The sequence below is a fragment of the Coregonus clupeaformis genome, chromosome 4 (genome assembly GCF_020615455.1).
Source record: "Coregonus clupeaformis isolate EN_2021a chromosome 4, ASM2061545v1, whole genome shotgun sequence".
In the NCBI taxonomy this organism is placed as follows: domain Eukaryota; kingdom Metazoa; phylum Chordata; class Actinopteri; order Salmoniformes; family Salmonidae; genus Coregonus; species Coregonus clupeaformis.
The window spans coordinates 3,624,288-3,647,874 of NC_059195.1; the positions used below are offsets into that span (position 1 = coordinate 3,624,288).

At 44.2% G+C, this 23,587-nt stretch overlaps 2 protein-coding genes across 2 annotated transcripts in view; both read left to right on the forward strand.

Moving 5' to 3' along the window:
- LOC121548239 (striated muscle preferentially expressed protein kinase-like) overlaps window positions 1–18,883 on the forward strand; it is a 33,595-nt gene extending 14,712 nt beyond the window's left edge. The window contains exons 4-5 of the mRNA XM_041859655.1: window positions 16,822–16,988; window positions 18,791–18,883. Of these exons, the coding sequence (XP_041715589.1) occupies window positions 16,822–16,988; window positions 18,791–18,883 (260 nt within the window). The remainder of the gene's footprint in view (window positions 1–16,821; window positions 16,989–18,790) is intronic.
- A 1,545-nt stretch (window positions 18,884–20,428) lies between these two features.
- Window positions 20,429–23,587, forward strand: part of LOC121550912 (striated muscle preferentially expressed protein kinase) — a 92,303-nt gene continuing 89,144 nt past the window's right edge. Inside the window, exon 1 of the mRNA XM_041863365.1 lies at window positions 20,429–20,597. Coding sequence (XP_041719299.1) covers window positions 20,495–20,597 — 103 coding nt within the window. The 5' untranslated portion in view covers window positions 20,429–20,494. The remainder of the gene's footprint in view (window positions 20,598–23,587) is intronic.

Consider the following 23,587-nt stretch of genomic DNA (forward strand, 5'->3'; position numbering starts at 1 on the left):
CTTGTGGAAGGCTACTCAAAATGTTTGACCCAAGTTAAACAATTTAAAGGGAATGCTACCAAATACTAATTGAGTGTATGTAAACTTCTGACCCACTGGGAATGTGATGAAAGAAGTAAAAGCTGAAATAAATCATTCTCTCTACTATTATTCTGACATTTCACATTCTTAAAATAAAGTGGTTGTCACGCCCTGGCTCTGGGACTCTGTTATGTTGAGCCAGGGTGTGTGGTTTCTATGTGTTTTGTGTGCTAGGGTGATTTTCTAGTTCGTTTGGTTCTATGTTGGCCGGTGTGGTTCTCAATCAGAGGCAACGTGAATCAGCTGTTGCTTGTTGTCTCTGATTGGGAACCACATTTAGGTAGCCTGTGTTTCCACAGTGTTTGTGGGATCTTGTTCCGTATGGTTTGTGTTGTAACCAAGGACTTCACGTTTCGTATCGTTTGTTGTTTTGTTCGTGTAGTGAATTAATAATAAAGTATGTTCACATTCCACGCTGCGCATTGGTCCTCTCTTCCCGACGATCGTGACAGAAGATCCCACCATAACTGGACCAAGCAGCGTGTCCAGGAGCCAACGCCAGAGAGGGCTCTAAAGGACATCAACCTCGACTGGGTCAAGCCGCGGGAGGAGGAGAGAGGCTGGACTTGGGAGCAGAGGAGCGAGAGTCTGGCGAGAGCCATGGAGGCCTGGCCCACGGGGAGGAGAGACGCCCAGAACATTTTTAGGGGGGGGCTCACGCCGTGGACGACGGGGCAGCAGGAGGCCGGGATAGAGTGGTTCAGCGGGTTGGCAAAGGAGGCCGCCAGGTTACGGGAGTCACTGGTCACCAGGGGGAAGGAGAATGTAGAGGCACGGCGAGAGGTACTGGGGTGTGTTGCCAGTCCGGTCCGGCCCGTTCCTGATCCCCGGGTAGGGCCAGTGGTGTGTGTCCCCAGTACGATCCGGCTTGTTCCTGTCCCTCGCACCGAGCCTGTGGTGCGCGTCGCCAGCCCGGTCCGGCATGTTCCTGCCCCTCGCACCAAGCCTGTGGTGCGCGTCGTCAGCCCGGTCCGGCCTGTTCCTGCTCCCCGCACCAAGCCAGTGGTGCGCTTCGTCAGCCCGGTTCGGCCCGTCCCTGCTCCCCGCACCAAGCCAATGGTGCGCGTTGTCAGCCCGGTTCGGCCCATTCCTGCTCCCCGCACCAAGCCTGTGGTGCGCGTCGTCAGCCCGGTCCGGCCCGTCCCTGCTCCCCGCACCAGGCCTGTGGTGCGTGTCGTCAGTCCGGCACAGCCCATGCCTGTTCCACCGGTGCCTGGTCCGGCACCGGTCAGCTGCACCACTCCGGAGCTAGAGCAATCCGCTCCACCAGTGTTCAGTCCAGCTCCGGCCAGCAGGGCCAGACCGGACCAGGGGCGCTTTGGGGGGTTGGTTGGCGGGTGGGGGTCAAGCCCGGAGTCGGAACCCGGCCCTCTCCTGTTCGGTTTATGTTTGGCGCGGTCGCAGTCCGCGCCTTTGGGGGGTACTGTCACGCCCTGGCTCTGAGACTCTGTTATGTTGAGCCAGGGTGTGTGGTTTCTATGTGTTTTGTGTGCTAGGGTGAATTTCTAGTACGTTTGGTTCTATGTTGGCCGGTGTGGTTCTCAATCAGAGGCAACGTGAATCAGCTGTTGCTTGTTGTCTCTGATTGGGAACCACATTTAGGTAGCCTGTGTTTCCACAGTGTTTGTGGGATCTTGTTCCGTATGGTTTGTGTTGTAACCAAGGACTTCACGTTTCGTATCGTTTGTTGTTTTGTTCGTGTGGTGAATTAATAATAAAGTATGTTCACATTCCACGCTGCGCATTGGTCCTCTCTTCCCGACGATCGTGACAGTGGTGATCCTAACTGACCTAAGACAGGGAATTTTTACTAGGAATAAATGTCAGGAATTGTGAAAAACTGAGTTCAAATGTATTTGGCTAAGGTGTATGTAAACTTCAGACTTCAACTGTACATATAGCCATGACAACATGGAACTCTATTCCACAATAAGTAACTCATGCAAGCAGTAAAATTAGATTTAAAAAAACAGATAAAAATACACCTTATGGAACAGAGGGGACTGTGAAGCAACACAAACATAGGCACAGACACATGCATACAAACACACGATAACATTCTATACACACGTACATGGATTTTGTGTTTGTACATATGTGGTAGTAGAGTAGTGGCCTGACGGTACACACTTAATGTGTTGTGAAATCTGTTGTGAATGTATTGTAATGTTTTAAAAATTGTATTACTGCCTTCATTTTGCTGGACCCCAGGAAGAGTAGGGGATCCATAATAGAAATGTAGGGAGGTAACATGATATCATAAGGGAACTGGTAGGACTAGTTATCTTACACGCTCTGGCAGAGTTTTGGGACACTGTAAAGTCCATGGAGAATAAGAGCACCTCCTCCCAGCTACCCACTGCACTGAGGCTAGGAAACATTGTCACCACCGATAAATCTACGATAATCGAGAATTTCAATAATATTTTTGCTACGGCCGGCCATGCTTTCCACCTGGCTACCCCTACCCCGGAAACCAGCTCTGCACCCTCCGCTGCAACCCTCCGCTGAACAAGTTCTCATTTACAACTGCGACCTGCCCAAGATAAAGCAAAGCAGTGCGATAAAAACAACATCACAGAGTTACATATGGGGTAAAAAATACATAAAGTCAAAAAATACAACAGAAAATATATATACAGTGTGTACAAATGTAGCAAGTTATGGAGGTAAGGCAATAAATAGGCTATAGTGCAAAATAAATACAATTAGTATTAACACTGGAATGCTAGATGTGCAAGAGATTATGTGCAAATAGAGATACTGGGGTGCAAAAGAGCAAAATAAATAACAATATAGGGATGAGGTAGTTGGGTGGGCTAATTTCAGATGGGCTGTGTACAGGTGCAGTGATCGGTAAGGTGCTCTGACAACTGATGCTTAAAGTTAGTTAGGGAGATAAGAGTCTCCAGCTTCAGAGATTTTTGCAATTCGTTCCAGTCATTGGCAGCAGAGAACTGGAAGGAATGGCGGCCAAAGGAGGTGTTGGCTTTGGGGATGACCAGTGAGATATACCTGCTGGAGCGCAGACTACGGGTGGGTGCTGCTATGGTGACCAATGAGCTAAGATAAGGCGGGGATTTGCCTAGCAGTGATTTATAGATGGCCTGGAGCCAGTGGGTTTGACGACGAACATGTAGTGAGGACCAGCCAACAAGAGCGTACAGGTCACAGTGGTGGGTAGTGTATGGGGCTTTGGAGACAAAACGGATGGCACTGTGATAGACTACATCCAATCTGCTGAGTAGAGTGTTGGAGGCTATTTTGTAAATTACATCGCCGAAGTCAAGGATCGGTAGGATAGTCAGTTTTACGAGGGCATGTTTAGCAGCATGAGTGAAGGAGGCTTTGTTTGCGAAATAGGAAGCCGATTCTAGATTTAACTTTGGATCGGAGATTCTTAATGTGAGTCTGGAAGGAGAGTTTACAGTCTAACCAGACACCTAGGTATTTGTAGTTGTCCACATAATCTAGGTCAGACCCGTCGAGAGTAGTGATTCTAGTCGGGTGGGCAGGTGCCAGCAGCGTTCGATTGAAGAGCATGCATTTAGTTTTACTAGTGTTTAAGAGCAGTTGGAGGCTACTGAAGGAGTGTTGTATGGCATTGAAGCTCGTTTGGAGGTTTGTTAACACAGTGTCCAATGAAGGGCCAGATGTATGGTGTCGTCTGCGTAGAGGTGGATCTGAGAGTCACCAGCAGCAAGAGCGACATCATTGATATACACAGAGAAAAGAGTCGGCCCAATAATTGAACCCTGTGGCACCCCCATAGAGACTGCCATAGGTCCAGACAACAGGCCCTCCGATTTGACACATTGAACTCTATCAGAGAAGTAGTTGGTGAACCAGGCGAGGAAGTCATTTGAGAAACCAAGGCTATTTAGTCTGCCAATAAGAATGCGGTGGTTGACAGAGTCGAAAGCCTTGGCCAGGTCGATGAAGACGGCTGCACAGTACTGTCTATTATCGATCGTGGTTATAATATCGTTTAGGACCTTGAGCGTGGCTGAAGTTCACCCATGACCAGCTCGGAAACCGGATTGCATAGCGGAGAAGGTACGGTGGGTTTCGAAATGGTCTGTGATCTGTTTGTTAACTTTCAAATACTTTCGAAAGGCAGGGCAGGATGGATATAGGTCTGTAACAGTTTGGATCTAGAGTGTCACCCCCTTTAAAGAGGGGGATGACCGCGGCAGCTTTCCAATCTCTGGGGATCTCAGACGTTACGAAAGAGAGGTTGAACAGGCTAGTAATAGGGGTTGCGACAATTTCGGCGGCTAGTTTTAGAAAGAAAGGGTCCAGATTGTCTAGCCCAGCTGATTTGTAGGATTTTGCAGCTCTTTCAGAACATCAGCTGTCTGAATTTGTGTGAAGGAGAAGCGGGGGTGGCATGGGCAAGTTGCAGCGGAGGGTGCAGAGTTGGTGGCCGGGGTAGTGGTAGCCAGGTGGAAAGCATGCCCAGCCGTAGCAAAATACTTGTTGAAATTCTCGATTATTGTAGATTTATCGGTGGTGATAGTGTTTCCTAGCCTCAGTGCAGTGGGCAGCTGGGAGGAAGTGCTCTTATTCTCCATGGACTTTACAGTGTCCCAAAACTTTTTGGAGTTAGTGCTACAGGATGCAAATTTCTGTTTGAAAAAGTTAGCCATTGCTTTCCTGACTGCTTGTGTATATTGGTTCCTAACTTCCCTGAAAAGTTGCATATCGCGGGGGCTATTTGATGCTAATGCAGTACGCCACAGGATGTTTTTGTGCTGGTCAAGGGCAGTCAAGTCTGAGGAGAACCAGGGGCTATATTTGTTCTTAGTTCTGTATGTTTTGATAGAGCTCTGCAGGCTATCTCTACAGTAGATTGCAACTCCACCCCCTTTGGCAGTTCTATCTAGATGGAAAATGTTATAGTTGGGGATGGAAATTTCAGAATTTTTGGTGGCCTTCCTAAGCCAGGATTCAGACACTGCTAGAACATCAGGTTTGGCGGAGTGTGCTAATGCAGTGAATAACTCAAACTTAGGAAGGACACTTCTGATATTAACATGCAAGAAACCAAGGCTTTTACGGTTACAGAAGTCAACAAATGATAGCGCCTGGGGAGTAGGAGTGATACTGAGGGCTGCAGGGCCTGGGTTAGCCTCTACATCACCAGAGGAACAGAGGAGGACTAGAATAAGGATACGGCTAAAGGCTTTAAGAACTGGTCTTCTAGTGCTTTGGGTACATAGAATAAAGGGGGCAGATTTCTGGGCGTTGTAGAAAAGATTCAGGGCATTATGTACAGACAAGGATATGGAAGGATATGAGTAAAGTGGAGGTAAACCTAAGCGTTGGGTAACAATGAAAGAGATAGCATCACTGGAGGCACCGATTGAGTCGGTCTCCGCGTGTATGGGGGGTGGGACAAAGAAGCTATCTAAGGCAGGTTTAGCTGGGCTGGGGGATCTACAGTGAAATAGTACAATTATAAATAACCGAAACAGCAATAAGCAAACCATATTGACATGGGAGAGAGGCATAAAGCAATCACAGGTGTAATTTGAGAGAACTAAGACAACAGCTGGTAATGACGACACAGTTTGGGCTGAGGCTAAACATAAACAGGATGTGGTACCGTAAAAAGGAACAGTCCAGCAGGCATCAGCTGTATAGCTGAGTTATCATAAGGTCCAGTGAACAGCAATAGGATAGTTCTGAGGTAGTTCGGGGGCTGCTAAAGCACTAGCGAGCAAGAGGCCACGGCTAGCGTGTGCTAGCGGGCCGGGGCTAGCAGATGGAATCTTCGTGGTCGACGTCGTAACGGGAAGCCTGTTGTAACCACATCAGATGATTTCGTCAGCAGACCAGTCGTGTAGGATCGGCGGGGCTCCGTGTCAACACTAGGTGGTCCCGTCCGGTTGACAGAGAGGTAGATAGCCGGGAGATGGGCCTAGCTCAGGATGATTAGCCAAACCACAACGTCCATTTTGTTGCAGCTAGCTGGTAGCGATGAATCCGGAGTTAAAGGTCCAGTGATTAAGTGATTCCGGCAGAAAAACGGATATGTTCTGGGTCGATAACGCGCTATGCAGACAGTGCAGACTGGCCGAATAATAGTCCAGGCTAGAGCTGGCTGGTAGGTGGTGCAGGCCACGGACAATGGTGAAAAACCGCTAACGGTGCTAATAGCAAGTAGCTAGTTAGCTGGCTACTCCCGTCCGGTAGACCGAGAGGTAGATAGCCGGGATATGGGCCTGGCTCATGCCCCCCCCGCTTCTCCTTCACCCAAATTCCGATAGCTGATGTCCTGAAAGAGCTGCAAAATCTGGACCCCTACAAATCAGCTGGGCTAGACAATTACATTTTTACATTTTACATTTTAGTAATTTAGCAGACGCTCTTATCCAGAGTGACTTACAGTTTAGTGAGTGCATACATTTTTCATACAATCTGGACGCTTTATTTCTAAAATTAGCCGCCGATTACTAGCCTGTTCAACCTCTCTTTTGTATCGTCTGAGATCCCCAGAGATTGGAAAGCTGCCGCGGTCATCCCCCTCTTCAAAGGGGGTGACACTATAGATCCAAACTTTTACAGACCTATATCCATCCTGCCCTGCCTTTCGAAAGTATTTGAAAGCCAAGTTAACAAACAGATCACCGACCATTTCGAATCCCACCGTACCTTCTCCGCTATGCAATCTGGTTTCCGAGCTGGTCATGGGTGCACCTCAGCGACGCTCAAGGTCCTAAATGATATAATAACCGCAATCGATAAAAGACAGTACTGTGCAGCCGTCTTCATCGACCTGGCCAAAGCTTTTGACTCTGTCAATCACCGCATTCTTATTGGCAGACTAAATAGCCTTGGTTTCTCAAATGACTACCTCGCCTGGTTTAGCAACTACTTCTCAGATAGAGTTCAATGTGTCAAATCGAAGAGCCTGTTGTCTGGAACTCTGGCAGTCTCTATGGGGGTGCCACAGGGTTCAATTCTCGGGTCGAGTCTATTCTCTGTGTATATCAATGATGTCACTCTTGCTGCTGGTGACTCTCAGATCCACCTCTACGCAGACACCATTTTGTATACATCTGGCCCTTCATTGGACACTGTGTTAACAAACCTCCAAACGAGCTTCAATGCCATACAACACTCCTTCCGTGGCCTCCAACTGCTCTTAAGCGCTAGTAAAAGTAAATGCATGCTCTTCAATCGAACGCTGCTTGCACCCGCCTGCCCGACTAGAATCACTACTCTCGGCGGGTCTGACTTAGAATATGTGGACAACTACAAATACCTAGGTGTCTGGTTAGACTGTAAACTCTCCTTCCAGACTCACATTAAGCCTCTCCAATCCAAAGTTAAGTCTAGAATCGGCTTCCTATTTCGCAATTTCCTACCGATCCTTGACTTCGGCGATGTCATTTACAAAATAGCTTCCAACACTCTACTCAGCAAATTGGATGTAGTCTATCACAGTGCCATCCGTTTTGTCACCAAAGCCCCATATAATACCCACCATTGTGACCTGTACGCTCTCGTTGGCTGGCCCTCACTACATATTCGTTGCCAAACCCACTGGCTCCAGGTCATCTATCAATCACTTCTAAGCAAATCCCCGCCTTATCTTAGCTCATTGGTCACCATAGCAACACCCACCTGTAGTAGGCGTTCCAACAGGTATATCTCACTGGTCATCCCCAAAGCCAACACCTCATTTGGCCGCCATTCCTTCCAGTTCTCTGCTGCAAATGACTGGAACGAACTGCAAAAATCTCTGAAGCTGGAGACTCTTATCTCCCTCACTAATTTTAAGCATCAGTTGTCAGAGCAGCTTACCGATCACTGCACCTGTACACAGCCCATCTGTAATTAGCCCACCCAACTACTTCATCCCCATATTGTTATTTACGTTGTTATTTATTTTGCTCATTTGCACCCCAGTATATCTATTTGCACATCATCTTCTGCACATCTATCACTCCAGTGTTAATACTAAATTGTATTTATTTTGCACTATGGCCTATTTATTGCCTTACCTCCATAACTTACTACATTTGCACACACTGTATATAGATTTTATATTGTGTTATTGACTGTACGTTTTGTGTATCCCATGTGTAACTCTGTGTTGTTGTTGTTTTTTATCACACTGCTTTGCTTTATCTTGGCCAGGTCACAGTTGTAAATGAGAACTTGTTCTCAACTGGCTTACCTGGTTAAATAAAGGTAAAAAAAAAAAAAAAGAAGTAACCTATGTGAGTGCTTTAACAGTAGCCTCAACATACAGTTAAAAATCCATCACCAATACATTTATGAACTTCAGCGATAACTGACTGGTTTATGCTGCGAACAACATGCTTTTATTAGCCTACCAGAATCGCCTACAAAGAGAGGTTTGTGATAGGCCTTCAATTGAAAAGTTTAACTTGTTATAGAGTACAGTTCACAATAACAGGAAATAAATATATTTAATCACCAAAATAAAATGAAGAGATAGTAAACTTTCATGATGACACTTTAATCTTTGAAGTGTTGGCTAATGGTTTACTGAAACATGAGGAAGCTAGCTATCTGATTTTCAATAGCGCCGATGACAACCTATACATTTGATGATAAAGCAAAGTAAAAAATCTTGATTTGATAGCACCCTCGAGGAGCGCTTGAGAGGGAGAACAGTGCTTAATGGATGATGGATTTGGCGGACAGGTTGCAAAATAAATCCTTGCATTGCAGGGATCAACTTGCTGTGGCAGTTGTATAGCCTCATGCAGTAGTAGCAGCAATAAGAATAAAAATGTAAATAATAATAAACTATTACTACCTTACTATTCTGCGCAGGCGGATGCAGACTGATTAGGCTATTTCAAACACTTCAAGCTACCTACTGTCAAAAGCCACCTACTGCGCAAAACAATTCTGAGGTGCGCACAGATTATTTGGACAATAATGTTATGCAGAGTCGTTTTTATTAGCTGAAAATACATTTAACTAATATCTATCTAATTGTGGAGTCTTTGGTAAACAAAAGTGTCACAGTACATTGGGGCATATTTATCAATCAGGGCATTTGCAGCTGAGCAGAGCTCTTCGTGCCTTCTGCCAAACCTGGTCTGATATCACAAATAATATTTATCCTGTCCATTTGGGGATTTAGATAATTAAACAGTATTTTAGGGACTGCAGATTACCAGTGTGGAGCTGTTTTTACGCACCAATAATCTGTGTTCTCTATTGGCCCTCGGTGACAGTCTGTTCATGTCACGCCCTGACTCAGGGGACTCTTACAGTGAGGGAAAAAAGTATTTGATCCCCTGCTGATTTTGTACGTTTGTCCACTGACAAAGAAATGATCAGTCTATAATTTTAATGGTAGGTTTATTTGAACAGTGAGAGACAGAATAACAACAAAATAATCCAGAAAAACGCATGTCAAAAATGTTATAAATTGATTTGCATTTTAATGAGGGAAATAAGTATTTGACCCCCTCTCAATCAGAAAGATTTCTGTCTCCCAGGTGTCTTTTATACAGGTAACGAGCTGAGATTAGGAGCACACTCTTAAAGGGAGTGCTCCTAATCTCAGCTTGTTACCTGTATAAAAGACACCTGTCCACAGAAGCAATCAATCAATCAGATTCCAAACTCTCCACCATGGCCAAGACCAAAGAGCTCTCCAAGGATGTCAGGGACAAGATTGTAGACCTACACAAGGCTGGAATGGGCTACAAGACCATCGCCAAGCAGCTTGGTGAGAAGGTTACAACAGTTGGTGCGATTATTCGCAAATGGAAGAAATACAAAATAACTGTCAATCTCCCTCGGCCTGGGACTCCATGCAAGATCTCACCTCGTGGAGTTGCAATGATCATGAGAACAGTGAGGAATCAGCCCAGAACTACACGGGAGGATCTTGTCAATGATCTCAAGGCAGCTGGGACCATAGTCACCAAGAAAACAATTGGTAACACACTACGCCGTGAAGGACTGAAATCCTGCAGCGCCCGCAAGGTCCCCCTGCTCAAGAAAGCACATATACAGGCCCGTCTGAAGTTTGCCAATTAACATCTGAATGATTCAGAGGAGAACTGGGTGAAAGTGTTGTGGTCAGATGAGATCAAAATCGAGCTCTTTGGCATCAACTCAACTCACCGTGTTTGGAGGAGGAGGAATGCTGCCTATGACCCCAAGAACACCATCCCGACCGTCAAACATGGAGGTGGAAACATTATGCTTTGGGGGTGTTTTTCTGCTAAGGGGACAGGACAACTTCACCGCATCAAAGGGACGATGGACGGCGCCATGTACCGTCAAATCTTGGGTGAGAACCTCCTTCGCTCAGCCAGGGCATTGAAAATGGGTCGTGGATGGGATTCCAGCATGACAATGACCCAAAACACACGGCCAAGGCAACAAAGGAGTGGCTCAAGAAGAAGCACATTAAGGTCCTGGAGCGGCCTAGCCAGTCTCCAGACCTTAATCCCATAGAAAATCTGTGGAGGGAGCTGAAGGTTCGAGTTGCCAAACGTCAGGCTCAAAACCTTAATGACTTGGAGAAGATCTGCAAAGAGGAGTGGGACAAAATCCCTCCTGAGATGTGTGCAAACCTGGTGGCCAACTACAAGAAAGATCTGACCTCTGTGATTGCCAACAAGGGTTTTGCCACCAAGTACTAAGTCATGTTTTACAGAGGGGTCAAATACTTATTTCCCTCATTAAAATGCAAATCAATTTATAATATTTTTGACATGCGTTTTTCTGGATATTTTTGTTATTATTCTGTCTCTCACTGTTCAAATTAACCTACCATTAAAATTATAGACTGATCATGTCTTTGTCAGTGGGAAAACATACAAAATCAGCAGGGGATCAAATACGTTTTTCCCTCACTGTATATGTTGAGTCAGGGTGGGAATATTCTATGTTGTATTTTTGTCATTGGCAGTCGTTAGTGTGCAGGTTATTTTCCTCCCTGTGTGGAGGTTGAATGTACTCAGTTTACTTTCTAGTAAAGTATGTTTCCAGTAGCTCTGTGTCCTGCGTTTGACTTCGCCCACCGCATTTCACTGACGCTTATGACAGAATCACACACCACTGACATGGAGTCAGCAGGAGCAGCGGTGCCAGCAGGATCAATGGAAGAACGCGTACAACAACAAGCGGCCATGATCCAGGCTCTCGGCACCGCCATGGAACGTGTAGTGAACACCATGGAGCGATGGGAGAGAGGAGGTCTGCCTACACCTCCTCCGATTACACCACCACCATCATCGATACCCATCGCTTCACCTCCGGGGTCCAGTGGGATTTGGCTCTCGCTCCCGAGGGCTTATGATGGCACAGCTGCCGGGTGTCAGGGTTTCCTGCTCCAGGTCAAACTCTACCTGGCAACCATCCACCCGGTCCCCTTGGGATACGAGAGCGTGTCCGCCCTCATCTCCTGTCTGTCCGGCAAGGCGCTGGAGTGGGCCAACGCCAAGTGGGGGGGAATAGACGCCGCTACTGTCAACTATGCTATCTTTTTTGTGAAGAAGAAGGATGGTGGTTTACGCCCGTGCATTGACTACTGTGGTCTCAATCAGATCACAATCAAATACAGCTATCCACTCCCTCTGATTGCTAGTATGACGGAGTCATTACACGGGGCGCGCTTTTTCACAAAATTGGATCTCAGGAGCGCGTACAACCTGGTGCGTATTAGGGAGGGAGATGAGTGGAAGACAGCATTTAGTACCACCTCGGGCCACTATGAGTACCTCGTCATGCCATACGGTTTGATGAATGCTCCTTCAGTCTTCCAATCGTTTGTGGATGAGATTTTCCGGGACCTGCATGGACAGGGTGTAGTGGTGTATATCGATGACATTCTAATATACTCCGCTACAGGGAAACTTAATGTTGTACACTAAAGATACAGTATGGTTGACATGTTCAAACTATGCATTCCATGCCTCAACCGTGATTTCTTTTTTCCAGTTGGGGTGTTAGGCTACATGCAGCTATCCTGTTGTACACAAAATACATGATCAACATGTTTGTACAAACGTTGTTGTCTGTTGTAACAGTAATTTAGGCAAGCATATCAAACACTGAACCAGAATCTGGCCTTACAGGAGATGTTCAACACCTCCTCTAAGGCCAGATTCTGGTTCAATCAAACACAAGCAAGACACATACAGGCAGTCAAAATAGTGATTACTTTCTCCTTACGATTGCAAACATTGGCTAGTTATTTTTTCAACAACTCTCGCTATGATATGGCAGTTTAATAACTATGAAGATTATTATCACAAATAATAGGCAGTCTAAAGCAGTAGTTGACAAACGACGAAAGGAATAATAGCACGCTGGGCGATGCAAAACGAACTCGCCCATTGTCAGACCCTGGTTACTGGTCTGGATAAACATTCTCGGGCTGCCTAGAACGTTTGGCTGCCCAGAGGTGGAGCAACTAGGTAGCCTACTCGTGTTATACTTGCACAATCATTGAGAAGCGAAATAGCAGTTAGTAGTGCCTGTGTGTAGTTAAAACACAGAGTGTTTTATGCCCCAATACAAAACTCAAGTGGGGAGTTATATTATTTTTTCAGTAACTCTGTCTAGTAGCTATGATATGGCAGCAACTATAAAGATTAGCCTACATCATCACATAAAACACTGATTGTTTTTTCTCCAATGCAATATATGGGGACTGCGTCCTGCTTGTGCAACAGCGATATCCGTTACAGCAGACAGACGGTTGTATAGCCTTCGCAAAATATTTTTTGGGAATGTTCGTTCAAATTGCTTCATTTTTTATTTATTTCAGCTGTTCAGTAATATGAGGCAGAGAAAGTTATCCATAAAGTTATTACTAAAACTGATACAAGTAATTTTTTAAGACATGTCATACTTATGAATCGAAATGCTTATAAGCCTATATGTATTTATAAATGTTTACAATTAATGAAATTCCTATTTAATAATAGTGTTGTGAATGCAGATATACCCCTTTTATGTCCCGCCTACCATGTGGAGTGATTGGCAATAGTGTTGGCCAATCATCAGTCAGCACCACATTCATGTTCTGTGTAACTCTCATTTCGGGGCAGTTGATTTGACATATGGCCCCGGCATAGAACCCATATTGAAGAGGAGAAGGTTTGTTGTGGTCCTTCCACCCATGTCATCTACATCAGCTGTACAGTGAGTTATTAGTTAGCTAGATTCACAGTGCTAGCCAGGTTAAGGTTAGCTACTGAGGTGATTGAGCATTAGCTAATGTTAGCTCACACTCAGTGAAGATCTCAAACCACAAAAGTTTATAAATAGTTTATTAGTGCTAAAAAAAAAGAGTATTTGATCCCCTGCTGATTTTGTATGTTTGCCCACTGACAAAAAATCAGCAGTCTATAATTCTAATGGTAGGTTTATTTGAACAGTGAGCGACAGAATAACAACAAAAAAATCCAGAAAAACGCATGTCAAAAATGTTATGAATTGATTTGCATTTTAATGAGGGAAATAAGTATTTGACCCCTCTGCAAAACATTACTTAGTACTTGGTGGCAAAACCCTTGTTGGCAATCACAGAGGTCAGACGTTTCTTGTAGTTGGCCACCAGGTTTGCTCACATCTCACTACATATTCGTTGCCAAACCCACTGGCTCCAGGTCATCTATCAATCACTTCTAAGCAAATCCCCGCCTTATCTTAGCTCATTGGTCACCATAGCAACACCCACCTGTAGTAGGCGTTCCAACAGGTATATCTCACTGGTCATCCCCAAAGCCAACACCTCATTTGGCCGCCATTCCTTCCAGTTCTCTGCTGCAAATGACTGGAACGAACTGCAAAAATCTCTGAAGCTGGAGACTCTTATCTCCCTCACTAATTTTAAGCATCAGTTGTCAGAGCAGCTTACCGATCACTGCACCTGTACACAGCCCATCTGTAATTAGCCCACCCAACTACTTCATCCCCATATTGTTATTTACGTTGTTATTTATTTTGCTCATTTGCACCCCAGTATATCTATTTGCACATCATCTTCTGCACATCTATCACTCCAGTGTTAATACTAAATTGTATTTATTTTGCACTATGGCCTATTTATTGCCTTACCTCCATAACTCACTACATTCACACACTGTATATATATTTTCTGTTGTATTTTTGACTTCGTTTTTTTTACCCCATACAGTGGGGAAAAAAAGTATTTAGTCAGCCACCAATTGTGCAAGTTCTCCCACTTAAAAAGATGAGAGAGGCCTGTAATTTTCATCATAGGTACACATCAACTATGACAGACAAATTGAGAAAAAAATCCCAGAAATCACATTGTAGGATTTTTAATGAATTTATTTGCAAATTATGGTGGAAAATAAGTATTTGGTCACCTACCAACAAGCAAGATTTCTGGCTCTCACAGACCTGTAACTTCTTCTTTAAGAGGCTCCTCTGTCCTCCACTCGTTACCTGTATTAATGGCACCTGTTTGAACTTGTTATCAGTTTAAAAGACACCTGTCCACAACCTCAAACAGTCACACTCCAAACTCCACTATGGCCAAGACCAAAGAGCTGTCAAAGGACACCAGAAACACAATTGTAGACCTGCACCAGGCTGGGAAGTCTGAATCTGCAATAGGTAAGCAGCTTGGTTTGAAGAAATCAACTGTGGGAGCAATTATTAGGAAATGGAAGACATACAAGACCACTGATAATCTCCCTCGATCTGGGGCTCCACGCAAGATCTCACCCCGTGGGGTCAAAATGATCACAAGAACGGTGAGCAAAAATCCCAGAACCACACGGGGGGACCTAGTGAATGACCTGCAGAGAGCTGGGACCAAAGTAACAAAGCCTACCATCAGTAACACACTACGCCGCCAGGGACTCAAATACTGCAGTGCAAGACGTGTCCCCCTGCTTAAGCCAGTACATGTCCAGGCCCGTCTGAAGTTTGCTAGAGTGCATTTGGATGATCCAGAAGAGGATTGGGAGAATGTCATGGTCAGATGAAACCAAAATATAACTTTTTGGTAAAAACTCAACTCGTCGTGTTTGGAGGACAAAGAATGCTGAGTTGCATCCAAAGAACACCATACCTACTGTGAGGCATGGGGGTGGAAACATCATGCTTTGAGGCTGTTTTTCTGCAAAGGGACCAGGACGACTGATTCGTGTAAAGGAAAGAATGAATGGGGCCATGTATCGTGAGATTTTGAGTGAAAACCTCCTTCCATCAGCAAGGGCATTGAAGATGAAACGTGGCTGGGTCTTTCAGCATGACAATGATCCCAAACACACCGCCCGGGCAACGAAGGAGTGGCTTCGTAAGAAGCATTTCAAGGTCCTGGAGTGGCCTAGCCAGTCTCCAGATCTCAACCCCATAGGAAATCTTTGGAGGGAGTTGAAAGTCCGTGTTGCCCAGCGACAGCCCCAAAACATCACTGCTCTAGAGGAGATCTGCATGGAGGAATGGGCCAAAATACCAGCAACAGTGTGTGAATACCTTGTGAAGACTTACAGAAAACGTTTGACCTGTGACATTGCCAACAAAGGGTATATAACAAAGTATTGAGAAACTTTTGTTATTGACCAAATACTTATTTTCCACCATAATTTACAAATAAATTCATTAAAAATCCTACAATGTGATTTTCTGGATTTTTTTTCTCAATTTGTCTGTCATAGTTGACGTGTACCTATGATGAAAATTACAGGCCTCTCTCATCGTTTTAAGTGGGAGAACTTGCACAATTGGTGGCTGACAAAATAATTTTTTCCCCCACTGTATGTAACTCTGTGTTGTTGTTTTTATCGCACTGCTTTGCTTTATCTTGGCCAGGTCGCAGTTGTAAATGAGAACTTGTTCTCAACTGGCTTACCTGGTTAATTAAAGGTGAAATAAAATAAATAAAAAAGAGTTTGTAATCTGATTGATTGATTGCTTCTTTGGACAGGTGTCTTTTATACAGGTAACAAACTGAGATTAGGAGCACTCCCTTTAAGAGTGTGCTCCTAATCTCAGCTCATTACCTGTATAAAAGACACCTGGGAGCCAGAAATCTTTCTGATTGAGAGGGTGTCAAATACTTATTTCCCTCATTAAAATGCAAATCAATTTATAACATTTTTGACATGCCTTTTTCTGGAATTTTGTATTGTTATTCTGTCTCTCACTGTTCAAATAAACCTACCATTAAAATTATAGACTGATCATTTCTTTGTCAGTGGGAAAACGTACAAAATCAGCAGGGGATCAAATACCCTCACTGTACATGGATGGACGCTTATCCCTCTCTGTCACGGATACCATGGTTGCCCTTAGTTTGAAAATGTAATCCGGAGACAGATGTTTTATACAATAGCCTTCTGTGTGTTCTCTTTTCCACTCCCTCTGCATATTTGCAATCAAACGCCAGAATTTTCTCCATCTCCTTAGCTATCATGCTCTAATTCCACTGGGTATTCCACTGATTTCAAAACTCGGTCCTCCAGAAAGTGGAGAGCAACATTTTTCCAGTTCAAATGGCTCACTTTTACGTTCAAATGGCTCTCCTGTGAAGTAGTGACGTGCAACATACACCTAGTTTCCTGAAACTAGTCACATAGATATATAGATTTTTTTTTTTTTACTGGATTCCGCATTTATTAATGACACAAAATAATAAAGCCTTGTTCACCTTCGGAGGCGGTTTCTCCAGATACTGCGATCACAACATGGAAAATAACGTACATTTTCTATTTTATTCTTCGTCTTAATATAATGTGTATTTGACAGAGCCCATGCAGGAGCCGCAGGGGAACCTGGGTTTTCCTAGGGACATCAGCAGCCCTATCACATCTGATGAAGAGTACCTCAGCCCACTGGAGGAAAGCATGGACTTTGGAGGGCCTGAGACAAGGAAGATTGTCGACACTCGATTCAAGGAGCCCCCTGCCTTCCAGGTGAGACTATGTAACACTGGATCCCAAAAGGATCTCTCGGGTGTATCACTTGGCTCTCCTTGACTTTACATTATACTGTAGAAACTTGTTGTGGTAAACTTACATTTACATTTTAGTCATTTAGCAGACGCTCTTATCCAGAGCGACTTACAGTTAGTGAATACATATTTTTTTTATACTGGCCCCCCGTGGGAATCGAACCCACAACCCTGGCATTGCAAACGCCATGCTCTATCAACTGAGCTACATCCCTGCCGGCCATTCCCTCCCCTACCCTGGACCAATTGTGCGCCGCCCATGAATCTCCCGGTCGCGGCCGGCTGCGACAGAGCCTGGATTCGAACCAGGATCTCTAGTGGCACAGTTAGCACTGCGATGCAGTGCCTTAGACCACTGCGCCACTCAGGAGACTGCAACTTAGGCATGGGCAAGGGATCCGTTTGGGATTTGGCAACTAGATCTCTTTCACAATTTTTTTAAAAATTGCTATTGCAATACACTGTAAAATCTATAAAAGCTTTAAACTTAATCTCAAAGCACTTCATATTGTATGGTGATTCACCTAATCCAGCAAGCATTGGATGTTCCAGTAATGCTTTACTTGACACCCAGCGTCATAACACGTTATGACACGGTCATTTACATTTATATTTTAGTCATTTAGCAGACGCTCTTATCCAGAGCGACTTACAGTTAGTGAGTGCGTACATAATTTTTATATTTTTCATACTGGCCCCCCGTGGGAATCGAACCCACAACCCTGGCGTTACAAACGCCATGCTCTACCAACTGAGCTACATCCCTGCCGGCCATTCCCTCCCCTACCCTGGACGACGCTGGGCCAATTGTGCGCCGCCCCATGGGTCATAACAGCTGACATAACTTGTCATAACCTGTTATAATGTGGTCATAACACTGTCATGACATATTTAGACCTGTTGTGACATATATTGCATTATTTTAAGGCTGGTTATGACATCTACATAAGAGCGTCAAAACCCACATAACCTACCACACAAGTCAAAACATTCCATTACACCATAGCCGTCATGTTATATATTTTATTTTATTGTATTTCTTTACCATATTAAATGATCATTGTTATTGCGCACACATTGATGATGTCAGACATGCACCTACCCCAATGCTCTGTTGCTGATGACTGGGATGAATGCAGGAGCAGATTTCAGGAGCAGGACAATACACCCTCGTTTTGACTGATGACTGATATAAGGGCATGTACATGATAGGCCTATCTGGATTATATGATTATGATGGTCATAATGCTTCTTGACAGTGTCATAAAGTGTATTTTCTTAGTCCAAGTAAAGTGACACAGCACGGCCATAATGCTTCATGACAGTGTCATAAAGTTTATTTTCTTCAAGTAATTTAAAATATAATGGGGAAAAAACATGACTGTAAATAATTCATTACAACAACAAAGCGTTTAAGAAACAAACTTTCAAACAGAAGGAAACTTCTTGGCAGGGAAAAAACTAATTTGAATAAATGTGGGTTTTGACACTCATGACGGAATATATGTCACAACAGGTGTAAATAGATGGGTCATCACAGTGTTATGACAAAAATTATGACAGGTTATGACAAGTTATGTCAGCTGTTATGACATAATATGACATGGTTATGACCGTGTCATAATGTATTATGACACTGTGTGTCAAGTAAAGTGTTACCGATATTCCATATAGTGTAGTTTTCATTTTAAAAGTGACAGCATGGAAATGAGTCTATGTGCTGTCAACTCCCATTTCAAAATGGCTCATCCTCCGTTTTAACAGGTAACTATGAATGATCAAGTTGTCATTGAGGGGCAAGAGGTCACCATGTCTGTCCGACTAAATGGGCAGCCCAAACCTATGCTTTATTGGTAGGTTTTCTTAGACCATCAAATCCTCAACTCATTGCTCTGTGTATTTAATCTTAACTGATAAAGCCTGCTGTAACGTTCATGAGATATTGATACAATATAGAAGAAAATAATTGTCCCGCATACACTACATTACCAAAAGTATGAGGACACCTGCTCGTCGAACATCTCATTCCAAAATCATGGGCATCAATATGGAGTTGGTCCCCCCTTTGCTGCTATAACAGCCTACACTCTTCTGGGAAGGCTTTCCACTAGATGTTGGAACATTGCTGCGGGGACTTGCTTCCATTCAGCCACAAGAGCATTAGTGAGGTCGGGCACTGATGTTGGGCGATTAGGCCTGGCTTGCAGTCGGCGTTCCAATTCATCCCAAAAGTGTTCGATGGGGTTGTGGTCAGCGCTCTGTGCAGGACAGTCAAGTTCTTCCACACCGATCTCGAAAAACCATTTCTCTATGGACCTCGCTTTGTGCACGGGGGCATTGTCATGTTGAAACAGGAAAGGGCCTTCCCCAAACTGTTGCCACAAAGTTGGGAGCACAGAATCGTCTAGAATGTCATTGTATGCTTTAGCGGTAAGATTTCCCTTCTCTGGAACTAAGGGGGCCTAGCCCGAACCATGAAAAACAGCCCCAGACCATTATTCCTCCTTCACCAAACTTTACAGTTGGCGCTATTTATTGGGGCAGGTAGCGTTCTCCTGGCTTCCGCCAAACCCAGATTCGTCCGTCGGACTGCCAGATGTTGAAGTGGGATTCATCACTCCAGAGAGCCCATTTCCACTGCTCCAGAGTCCAATGGCATCGAGCTTTACAGCACTCCAGTGTACGCTTGGCATTGCGCATGGTGATCTTAGGCTTGTGTGCGGCTTCTCGGCCATGGAAACCCATTTCATGAAGCTCCTGACGAACAGTTATTGTGCTGACGTTGCTTCCAGAGGCAGTTTGGAACTAGGAAGTGAGTGTTGCAATCAGGAACAGACAATTTTTACGCGCTGCGCCCTTCAGCACTCGCCGGTCTCATTCTGTGAGCTTGTGTGCTTACCACTTTGCGGCTGAGCCGTTGTTGCTCCTAGACTTTTCCACTTCCCAATAACAGCACTTACAGTTGACTGGGGCAGCTCTAGCAGGGCAGAAGTTTGACGAACTGACTTCTTGGAAAGGTGGCATCCTATAACGGTGCCACGTTGAAACTCAATGAGGTCATTAAGGTCATTCTACTGCCAATGATTGTCTATGGAGATTGCATGGCTGTGTGCTCGATTTTATACACCTGTCAGTAACGGGTGTAGCTGAAATAGCCGAATCCACTAATTTGAATGGGTGTCCGCATACTTTTGTATATTGTATCTTGCCATTAGAGTTTTGTGCATGCTCCACATTGGCATGGTTCACATTAGCAAGACAATGGATGCTAGGTTTCTGTAATACATTTACAATGTAGTCTTTATAAAACCAGTATACTGTAGTTCCCTCTACATTGTAATGCATCTCTAAACATTGCAAAACATTTCTAAATATAGAACTCTCTCTTGGTTCAGGCTGAGGGACAGGGTGACGATTAAAAGAGACTTGCACTACACTGTGCGTGAGACAGAGGATGGCACTTTTGAAATGACCATCAACTCAGCTCAGAAGTCGGACACAGGAGTGTACACCTGCAAGATCATCAATGAGTATGGAACGAAGCATTGCGAATGCAAACTGGAGGTGAAAGGTACAGTACAGCAATGTTGTCTTTTTCCAATCCCTCTCTTTGCTGTATGCCAATCAAATAATACAAAACATTGGATAACACTTTTTTATGTGAGGTACAGTGGGGAAAAAAAGTATTTAGTCAGCCACCAATTGTGCAAGTTCTCCCACTTAAAAAGATGAGAGATGCCTGTAATTTTCATCATAGGTACACGTCAACTATGACAGACAAATTGAGGGAAAAAAATCCAGAAAATCACATCGTAGGATTTTTTATGAATTTATTTGCAAATTATGGTGGAAAATAAGTATTTGGTCACCTACAAACAAGCAAGATTTCTGGCTCTCACAGACCTGTAACTTCTTCTTTAAGAGGCTCCTCTGTCCTCCACTCGTTACCTGTATTAATGGCACCTGTTTGAACTTGTTATCAGTATAAAAGACACCTGTCCACAACCTCAAACAGTCACACTCCAAACTCCACTATGGCCAAGACCAAAGAGCTGTCAAAGGACACCAGAAACAAAATTGTAGACCTGCACCAGGCTGGGAAGACTGAATCTGCAATAGGTAAGCAGCTTGGTTTGAAGAAATCAACTGTGGGAGCAATTATTAGGAAATGGAAGACATACAAGACCACTGATAATCTCCCTCGATCTGGGGCTCCACGCAAGATCTCACCCCTTGGGGTCAAAATGATCACAAGAACGGTGAGCAAAAATCCCAGAACCACACGGGGGGACCTAGTGAATGACCTGCAGAGAGCTGGGACCAAAGTAACAAAGCCTACCATCAGTAACACACTACGCCGCCAGGGACTCAAATCCTGCAGTGCAAGACGTGTCCCCCTGCTTAAGCCAGTACATGTCCAGGCCCGTCTGAAGTGCATTTGGATGATCCAGAAGAGGATTGGGAGAATGTCATATGGTCAGATGAAACCAAAATATAACTTTTTGGTAAAAACTCAACTCGTCATGTTTGGAGGACAAAGAATGCTGAGTTGCATCCAACGAACACCATACCTACTGTGAAACATGGGGGTGGAAACATCATGCTTTGGGGCTGTTTTTTCTGCAAAGGGACCAGGACAACTGATCCGTGTAAAGGAAAGAATGAATGGGGCCATGTATCGTGAGATTTTGAGTGAAAACCTCCTTCCATCAGCAAGGGCATTGAAGATGAAATGTGGCTGAGTCTTTCAGCATGACAATGATCCCAAACACACCGCCCGGGCAACGAAGGAGTGGCTTCGTAAGAAGCATTTCAAGGTCCTGGAGTGGCCTAGCCAGTCTCCAGATCTCAACCCCATAGAAAATCTTTGGAGGGAGTTGAAAGTCTGTGTTGCCCAGCGACAGCCTCAAAACATCACTGCTCTAGAGGAGATCTGCATGGAGGAATGGGCCAAAATACCAGAAACAGTGTGTGAAAACCTTGTGAAGACTTACAGAAAACGTTTGACCTGTGTCATTGCCAACAAAGGGTATATAACAAAGTATTGAGAAACTTTTGTTATTGACCAAATACTTATTTTCCACCATCATTTGCAAATAAATTCATAAAAAATCCTACAATGTGATTTTCTGGATAATTTTTTCTCATTTTGCCTGTCATAGTTGACGTGTACCTATGATGAAAATTACAGGCCTCTCTCATCTTTTTAAGTGGGAGAACTTGCACAATTGGTGGCTGACTAAATACTTTTTTTCCCCACTGTACATATAATGCCTTATTAACACTGACCAGTGGCGGCTCCTGAAAAAATTCTCAGGAGGGGCAATTTTTCTGATGATTTAGGTGACCTACACACATTTAAAAAAAGATATGTCCAGCAACAACATGAAGACAGGGGCAGCATATAAGTCAATACCAGAAGCATTTATTGACTGATCTCAAAAGTGTTGGCTTACCAGGGTTGGTGGAGCCCTCAGTTTCATCTTTGCCTCGCAAAGCTAACTCAAACACTCCGCAAAACTTCACACACTGGATTAGCCGGCTGAGGATGTGGCGGTTCTTGCTAATGTCGTAGTAAATATATTTGTTATAGTGAATATGGAATATGATATGTTGAGTAAAATGTTGTGCTAAGATCTATTTAGGTCAGGAGCTGGTTATAAGTTCTGTTCCTATCCAATAACAATGGACAAAAGGGTCCTATCTTGTCAGCCTTGTCAGCAGGTGGCCAAGGACAACACCCACGCCATAGGCCTCTCAGTTCTTCCAACTCACGAGTTCTTGCTCTGAGGACACACACACACACAAACACACACACACACACATCATCACTGTTAAACACACACACACACACACACATCATCACTGTTAAACACACACACACACACACACACAAAAATCCCCTCTCTTAGGCTGAACATTTGAAGACAGAGAACCCGACTCAGAGCCAATGCAACAGTGACAGTAGCCTGCAGGGGACCTCGCCCAACTCATCAGGACCAATCAGAAGATCAGAACTACTAGATTGAACCTACTTCATTTATTGCATAAAATGTCTGCACACAATGTTTCGGGGCTCTCTTCAGATAATAATAATAATAATAATAATAATAATAATAATAATATGCCATTTAGCAGACGCTTTTATCCAAAGCGACTTACAATCATGCGTGCATACATTTTTGTGTATGGGTGGTCCCGGGGATCGAACCCACTACCTTGGCGTTACAAGCACCATGCTCTACCAGCTGAGCTACAGAAAGTGGATACTCATGGATGCGCATTGCAATTGTAAAATGTCAACACAATTGGAGACACCACGTCATTTTTGGAGACATGTTATTGACAGTAAACTATTGTAGATGCGACTGCTAACTAAATAAAACATTTTAGCTGGCTAGCTAATCATCTTAGCTAAATGTGGGGCAAACAATTCAGTTATTTACCGTTAATTTGAGGGATTGGGGTGAAAGAAATCGAGTTACATAGTGATACTTTACGATATACTGTATTGACAATATCGCAATATTTTAGCGCTAGTTGGCTGTACCTGCACCAAAA